At 43.4% G+C, this 8,796-nt stretch overlaps 1 protein-coding gene across 5 annotated transcripts in view; it reads left to right on the forward strand.

The window, feature by feature from the left end:
• The window catches only part of LOC147030020 (GLIPR1-like protein 1), a 31,582-nt gene extending 23,731 nt beyond the window's left edge, over positions 1 to 7,851 (forward strand). For 4 of the 5 annotated variants that reach the window (XM_085873681.1, XM_085873683.1, XM_085873684.1 and 1 more), the window contains exons 6-7: positions 4,237 to 4,263; positions 7,103 to 7,851. In XM_085873681.1, the coding sequence (XP_085729807.1) occupies positions 4,237 to 4,263; positions 7,103 to 7,212 (137 nt within the window). In that variant the 3' untranslated portion in view covers positions 7,213 to 7,851. The remainder of the gene's footprint in view (positions 1 to 4,236; positions 4,264 to 7,102) is intronic. The other variant, XM_085873682.1, reaches the window with a different exon arrangement.
• The last annotated feature ends 945 nt before the right edge of the window (positions 7,852 to 8,796 follow it).

Below are 8,796 nucleotides of genomic sequence, written 5' to 3' on the forward strand. Positions count from 1 at the left end.
GTTTTACATTCGTTTTACATTCGTTTACATGGCGACGTGTGACGTCACCTCTGAGAGGCGTCAGGACGTCATGACATCATCGGTCAGTCGCTGACGCCATTACGTCTGTCGTCGACAGACCGTTACCGCTGAGAGGTGTAATTCCACTCCTCAAAAATAGCATCTGCAATGTAAAACCCTCTTCTGCACATGCTGACTACCTCAGAATGTGAATTTGACACAAAAAAATGCAACAAGAAACATTGTATCTTCTATATATCTATCTTCTATCTTCTATATATTAATACTGAAGGACCAATTTTGTGCTCCTCCTAGCGGTCGCGTCACGTTTTTTTCGGTACTGTGACCTGGACTGAAAGAAACTTCGTACCTGTCAGAGTGCATTGCACATCATGGCAATAGTCAACTTTCAACTATGAAGCAGAATAAACACTTTTCGTTGAGACGGGGGCGAGGAGTGAAGAGGCGGGGGCGGGGGATGAAGAGACGGGGGCAGGGAGTGAAGAGGCGGGGGGCAAGGTAAGCAAATTTTTGGGCGGGGGGAAGCAAATTGAAAGCGGGGGCTGAGGTGAATTAGGCGGGGTTGAGTGTGAGGGGGTGGACAGGGGGCGGAGGCCCAGGGGCAAGTGGGGCGGGGAATCAAGAGACGGGGGACGGGGAGTGAAGAGGCGGTGGCGGGGCTGGGTAATTAAATTTTTGGGCGGGGGTAAGCAAATTGAAGGTGGGGGGTGGGAGGCGGGGGGGAATGGGGCAGGGGCGGGGGATGAGTAGGCGGAGGCAAGCACGCCCTGTCCAGTCAATTTCCCTTGAGTGTGGGTGAGCTGGTGAGGGTGGTTGAATGAAAGGAATCCGTCTGTGACGGGTTTTCGGCGAGATATATATATATATATATATATATATATATATATATATATATATATATATATATATATATATATATATATATTGTTAAGAATTTGGGAATTCGATTGCACACAACATTCAGGTTCCTTTAGTCAGTTATGTCGATAAGTGCTTGTTCCCTAGATAGTTCACCTCCCATTGTTTAATGGGCAGAAATCGATTAAGTGTGCTGCGATTCAATTTAATAGTTAGGGAGTGATCATAACACAATGGAGATGTCCCTCCCCCCTCTTTTGCGAAGAGGAAGAAGAGCCCTCCCGTTCCATGATTCATGACGTCAACAACTCCCTCCCACCCGTGATTGAGCAGAGGATGGATCACGAGGGCATGAGTCATGCCAGGAGCGGGGGAGGGGGCGGATAGGAATAAAAAAGGGATACTCTGCTTTGTTCGGGCTGGCTTTCAGTAGAGCTTCGGCTTCTGCTTTGGCTTGGCTTGGGTTCGGGAGGAGGCTTTTTGAAGGCTTTTTGAAGGCTTTCTGCTTTGGCTTGGCTTTTAGTAAGCTTTCTGCTTTGGAGGCTTTTTTAGAGAGCTTTTTGCTTCGGCTGGCTTTTCAGTAGAGCTTCGGCTTCTGCTTGAGGCTTTTAGTAAGCTTTTTGCTACAGCTTGGCTTTTAGCAGGCCTTTGGGTTCTGCTCAGCTCGGAGTTCTTGGTTCGTGTTGAGGGAGGCTTTGTTCATCGGAAGAGAGTTGAGCTGGTTGCTCGGCTCGAGCTGCTGGTGGTGGCTTCTTGCTCTTGGTTCGTGTTGTGAGAGGCTTTGTTCATTGGTAGAGAGTTGAGCTGGTTGCTCTGCTGGCTCTTCTTGGTTCGTGGAGCTCTTTGTTCTCCGCTTGGTTCCCGGCTTGGTGCGACTCATCGGCCTCATCTTGGAGGTGGTTCTTTGAGATAGTGACGCATCAACGGGAAGGATCGGCTCCTCATCTGACCAGCACGTGTTCAGAAGCGCGAGAGGATTCGCTGGAGCTCGGGAAGGATCACTGCTCACGGCGATTGGATCCAGCTCACTCTCACTGGAGCCCGGGTCCGAACACCTTGAAGACCACACGAGGTGGAGAGGTTCGAGATAGGTTCTGGGTTTCAGCTCATCTGTCCTCCGAGCTGGAGTCAGTTATTAAAGGCATCAGCCACCATTTCTTGGGTGTGTGTGTGTGTGTGCGTACGTGTGTCCGTGGGCTTGTCCAATAAGTCGGAAACTATTAAGTGCTTTGTGTGCTGTAAATGATTGTATTGCATTTCGTATAGTCAGTATAGTTCTGCTCTTACGTGCTTCCCGAGTTCCCCATTATTATTAATAAATACCCCAATTGTTAAATGTTTTCAGCTCTTCACGTTGATTCTTTCATTGACTGAGCATTTCGTGTGTTGGGAGTTAGCCGTTGGTTTGCCGTAAAAGGGGGACATTCGGACCTACGGTTCTCGGCGATTAAGCCGCTCGGAATCGCGCACGGGACATAACAGGCTCGCTGAAGCGGCTTGTTCCGTACGAGTTCCATCGAGGGTGGAATACCCCAGTAGTTGGATCACGTGGGTATTTAGGTAAATTGAAGATTGGCAATCGACCCTACCCCACGTGGTCTGCCCATCGGCGTATTTCGGTTCTTGCACAAGGACCCGTCGGCCTCGGAGTTATCCGGGCGGCGATGTATATTCCGGGCGATCGGTCGGGCCGACTCGACTTGCGGCTCCGTCAGAGCGGTCGGTTCGCGGCCGACCACCAGCATTGTAACAATATATATATATATATATATATATATATATATATATATATATATATATATATATATATATATATATATGTATGTATGTATACACATATACATATGTTGATGATCTGTTCAGGATACCCATTATCAATAAGAATTGTCTTGATGGTCTCAATCTGAAGAGCAGATCTTTCATCTTTCTTGCTCTATTGACCAAGATAACAATCAATACAATCTGGTATCTAGAGTAACTGTAAGAGTCCCACCTCGTATTACTGTCTGGTAAAAGTAGACTTACGGTAGACTGGTTTCATAAGCGTTAGCCGATTTCTCAACTTAGACGTCCAAGAAGGGAAGTACGCCAGAGCGTTCCATCTTTCAGATGAACTCTCGGGATGGATGGAGAGAGAGTTCAGGTATGCCAAGAAGACTTTACATGCTGAGGTTGACTTGAAGATGGCAAAGATGTCATCCGCATACCGATAATAGATGGAAAGGGGTTGAACTCCAGGATGTGTATCTGCAAAGGCACCTTTTTCACTAACCTCCAAAGCTGCTTGCCAAGACGGGGCCTAGAGGGGATCCCATCACTACACCACCGATCTGAGTATACATTGAATCATTGAAACAGAACTCGACAGAACGGGTCGTCATATTCATTAACTCAACGAAGACTGACTTAGAGATCAGTGGAGGTGTCAACTCAGTTTGATACAGAAGTTTCGCGCAGATTTTGATCACTTCTTTCAGTGGGACATTTGTGAATAGACTGCCTATATCATATGAGCACATTGTGAAATTCTCGTTGAAGACTTGAGGTGTGTGACAGACCGTATGGCATCAGTGAAGGTGAAGGAATCCGCAATTACATGCTCTGAGACCAGATGTTCTGAGGCTGGTTTAAGGTTTAAACATCTGGTGGTTCTGAGACTAGTTTAAAATCCTGAGAAGAGGACGCAGTTTTGCTCACCTTCGTGCAATGGAGGCCAAATTAATCAGGTCAACCAATTCCATTCTTTGCATACAGAAAAAATTGGTCTGAACTTTATTTCTATTTTGACTATGATGGCTTGACTTTGTAATAACTGTACCTACGTTGAGTCATCATGAAAACCACCCCCCCAACTCCCCTTTAGCTAATTAGCATTACGTTTCCATTGGTACTTTGGTGATTCATCTCCACCTAATCATTATTCATGATGTTTCATTTCCACCTCCTGATTATTCATGATGCTCTCTGGTTCCACCAATCAGGTAATCCCATCCATTCTTGCTCTCAACTAATCAACATTGATGACATTACATTGTAACTTTATAAATGAGATTTTATCATCTGCTTGCGATTTTATCCTGAGGAGTGAAAGTCGAAAAGCTTTGATAATGTCTTTTTTTGTTGAAATGCATATTTAAATTTTGCTGTACTAATTGAATGTTAGTTCCCTTTAAGCACAATCCATGGTAAGAAGGTCACTGGTACAGAATCTGATAAACCATTAGTGGCATCACTATTGGAATCCAATGTGTCCTGGTGAAGACAAAGCTTGTGCATGTGTGTACTATTCATTGTGTGATTGTTTTGAACTTCAAAACTCAACTGACCGGTTTCTAAAGATTTATTGTTGTATTTCAGGTGACAAGTCACTCGAGATAACCCAAGGTAAAACATGTAAAATCTTAAACTACTCATCTTTTACTTTTGCTTGTAAAGTATTAATAGTTTGACATTTAATCTTCTGAGAGTCTTTGGAAGCTTCATCCAGGCAAGCACTTATCCAGGTTGATTCTGATAATTCATTCATTCAGTTGGAAGGCTCTTCTTTTCGGTTACATAGCATGGCATGAGTATAGATCAGGGCCCAACTGCATACTTCATGCTGAAAAATAAAAGAAGATTTTGACAAATTCTTTACCCCTCCATCCCTCTCCCCCTCTTTCATTCATTACCCCACATTCACCCTATGCCCTCCATTTTGCCTCCTAAGAGCAATGCATCATTTGAAGAGCAACGACAATGGAGTAGTTTTGCAAAAGGTAGACATCCATCAAAGTAACTTAAAACAGAGACATCATGGACATCTATTTGGTCCACATTATCTGACCCAAAAGTCATGGGGCACACAATTGTGGAACAATGCATAACAAGTCTTGTTTATTCAGTGATGAATCATCTTGCGGGTCATCCTAGAGCCCTAACCACAGCCATAAATTTAACATCGTTACCAGTCTTTGATAGGACGGTGGTGGGATTCCACGGTCTTCTTTCCATAGTATGCATTTAGTTATTTCCGATTTTTCCTTTTTTCGCCATTGTTGAGCCATCCTGTTAGTTGGCATTCCAACATCTCAAGCTTGCCAGCCAACTTGAACAACAAGTAACTGGACTCGTTGCTCCTCAGAATCTTTTCACATTTCGAGGCCCTCCGATACCCATTTGTTACACCACACTACACATCGCCTTGCATTTGAAACTGATGAAAGGCTTGTTTGCAGCTGCTTTTGTGCCATTTCAAAGACTTCTCAAACGTTATTGTCACATCATAGAAATGTCACATGACAAACGAGTCATGTCTGCTTCATCTAACAATCAGTTCCAGGGTTCTGTTTCCTCTCGAGATGATTTCCAATTTCAGTGTGACTGAGTATTACCTATGTGATACAGGTCGTCATATTCATTAACTCAACGAAGACTGACTCAGAGATCAGTGGAGGTGTCAACTCAGTTTGATACAGAAGTTGCGCGCAGATTTTGATCACTTTTTATATTTTTTTATATATTTTTTTGTATATCTTATTGAGGCTCGTATGAGAGCTAACACACAACGCACAGTAAGGGGGCATGAGACAAGAGGGGCGGGAGTGGGAGGGACAAAACAGTGGGGAACAGACACATTAGGAGATCTGTGGAAGGGAGAGGGATGGGACGGGGAACATGTGGAAGAGAAGATGGACATTACAGGGACTCTCAGGAAGGAAAGCAGGGGAATTGAAGGAAGTGGGCTTGGGTGGATTATCGGGGGAAGAAAAGATCGAGGATTTGGATGGGGGATGATAAGAGGTGGTGGTGAACAGCTCTTTTGAAAGTCTGGAGGGAAGAATGGGCAAGAATAGAGTGAGGGAGTTTATTCCAAAGGTGGGAAAAAAGAGGAATGAAAGAGTGAAGGTGAGCAGTGATTCGTGATTTTGGTAGTATTACCAGACGGGGGTTGTTGGCGGACCTTGAGCGCCCTGCGGAAATGTGGTGGGGACAAATCGCAGAGAGAGCAGGGGGGCAAGGCTGGAGAGGAGACGGTAGAAGACAGAAAGACCACCGACCAACCTGCGGTGATTGAGTGAGAGGCCCAAAGACTCAGCTTCATTGCAGGAGATGCCGATGATCCGAAATGCCCTGGTTTCGACAGCGTGAAGCCGAGAAAGGTGGGAGGCAGGAGCACCAGCCCAGAGGGGAGAGCAGTACTCCATCAGGCTATGGACAAAACAAGATACCATTCTGCTTCTTTCCAACAAGATACCAATTCCAACAAGATACCAATCTGGTTCCAAAAACAAGATACCAAAAAGATCCAACTTCTTTCCAACAAGATACAAATCTGCTTCATCACTGGTATTTCACACACATCACTGGTATTTCACCTTCGTAGGTCCCTATTTCACCTCCTGAAACCCTGAAACCCATCCACTACAGTTAATGATGACATTCACGATGGTTAGTTTTCAGATGACGAGAACTATTGAAACAGCCATGATGAAGATTCCTAATCTCTCTGAGTGAATTATCATTCCTTGTTGTTACTCCATTACCTCCATCCTTTGGAATGTTATAGATAGATTAATAAAATTTGTCGTGATGGTTTATCATGAAAAATTTGTTTTTAATATTAATTTAATCATCGACAGTATTTACGTGTTAACGTTGTCATGCTTACATACTGTTTGTCGATGTTTTCAATTTGTGAATCGTCAGACATTTCAGCGTATCACTGCAAATAATGACAAATAAATAAGACTTGAAACTTGATAAGCCACCCTGGGAGGACTCCATTCAATGTTCTGAAACCCGCATATGTGGATACCAATCAACGACACACGCACACACACAGACGGAGTTGGATACTTTAAGACTTGGTAGGACCCTATTTCACCTCCTGAAACCCTGAAACCCATCCACATTTGTAGACAGCAGGCAACAATAGCAACTTGTGCGCAAGCGCGCGCGCACGCACACACACAAACACACACACACACACACACACTTATTACTATAGATGAATGATAGACATCGTGACTGATGCAAATCACACACCTGTGGACTTTTCTCACACCTGGAAAGGGGTGTCCCATAACAATTGGTTGGATATGTTAACTACCTCGATACCTGTTGTTGTGAAAGAATACAATACGAGTCCGTGTTTCATGCCAAGTGTTATTTCTTGCTTTAAATGAAACATTGTAAATAAAAGGCAGGGCACTTCCAATCTATATTGGATGTTTTGTTGCAGATATGAAGGAACTTGCACATTGTGCGAGTGAAATCACAATGGGTGATTTCCTTCTGATCACAACCATGGCGATGGTCCTCTGCATTCTGACGATCTTTCAATGTTATTAGCACTAAGGCACTTTCACACCTTCACTTCTCTCCGTTTCATTGGGGTTTTTGAAAAAAATATATTAATATTATTTACGATGTTGCTTTGTTATTGATTGAAGATTGCCACTCGGTGTGATGTTGTAATAGGTCAGTTATTTCGGATGTCAGACTTTATTCTCATTCAATTCATAGTTGGTGTTTAATGGGTTTCTAGAATTGCTGTTTTTCTTGTCATGTCCAGGACACAATGCTGCCTGCATGACGTTGTTCTTTCAATGACTTCATAATGCTGTCCCATACATGATGCATTCAGCTAAAACGGGCATGAACATGACATGGTGAAGCAATGACATAAACGTTATGGCATTCAAAGCAGAGTTTATTCTGAAACTGCAGCGACCAATAAGTCATACAGTGGTTTTCCTGTTCGGACATAGCACAGCATTGTGGATCAAATGCTTGTCAAGAGGACACTTAAAACTTAGAGATAACTCAACATGGCTGACTCGGGGAAACTCAGTGTTAGTTGTAAACATTTCCGTGTTCTTTAATGGATACATTTGTCTGTTGTTATTTATCGTAATAATGCTATTTTTGAACAGCTTTAAATCTTGCACTTTTGTTGATTCGTTGTTAAAGTTTTTTTTTGACACCTGCCTCCAAGTTTCGTTGAAATATGAATGTTCTCCATTTTCTGTCCCTATCTTGAGAGGTTGGCATCCCCCATTCCTGTCCTGGGACCTATCCTGTTCCTGGTTTGCATTAATGACCTCTCAGCCTTTTTGAAAAACCCCACAGGTATATCACATAGCAGATGACTTGACTGCACTTTGCCAGAAAATGTCTCACACCAATGACAAGGCAGGCTGCAGCATCATCATCCCAGCCACCCAGCTCCACTATTGTCCAACAGCGATGACTGCTTTTGTCAAATGCTGAGTTGTTGGATACGTGCTGTTTTTATTGGGATTATCAATCTAGTTCACATTTCTTCATTATTTACTGAACTAATATTGCAAATCCAAAACGATTAAAAAATAAAACAATAATTGTGCATGTACTATATTGCAAGCCCCATGAAAACAATTATAACAGCACTCAGTAGAGCACATACCTCTGCGAGGCTGAACACTTTACATTTTGTATCCCACTGATAGGCTGGAGTTGCATCCAGACCTTAACCAAATTCTCATCAGCTGAAGCCTGGTGTTGGTTTCACGGTTAAGGTGGTTCGAGAAAGATCTTTGGATCCTGAGTTCAAGACCATTTTCCTGTTGAATTAACATCAGGTGGGGTTTACTTGGCTTGTCATTCTTCTGAAATTGGTGAAATGAGTACCAGTGTACTGATAATCGAGGGCACTGCATCAGTGTCACAGCTATGCCCCCAGGAAATGATGCAACCAGCAGCTACAGGCTGCACATGATAGCTAGCTATTGATTCACCTTGTTATTGTCATAGCTCCAACTCAGCCACCAAGTTTTGTCATCCATCCACAATTTTTTTAAATATCATTTTTGGCTCTCCCTCTCAATGGTGAAGAATCGCTTATAATTTGTTTGTTTTTTTTAACTCTCGTATCCAGATCTTCACCAACATTTC

The sequence above is a fragment of the Eptatretus burgeri genome, chromosome 3, assembly GCF_056783735.1.
Source record: "Eptatretus burgeri isolate ZD-2024b chromosome 3, Ebu_testis_v1, whole genome shotgun sequence".
Lineage (NCBI taxonomy): Eukaryota > Metazoa > Chordata > Myxini > Myxiniformes > Myxinidae > Eptatretus > Eptatretus burgeri.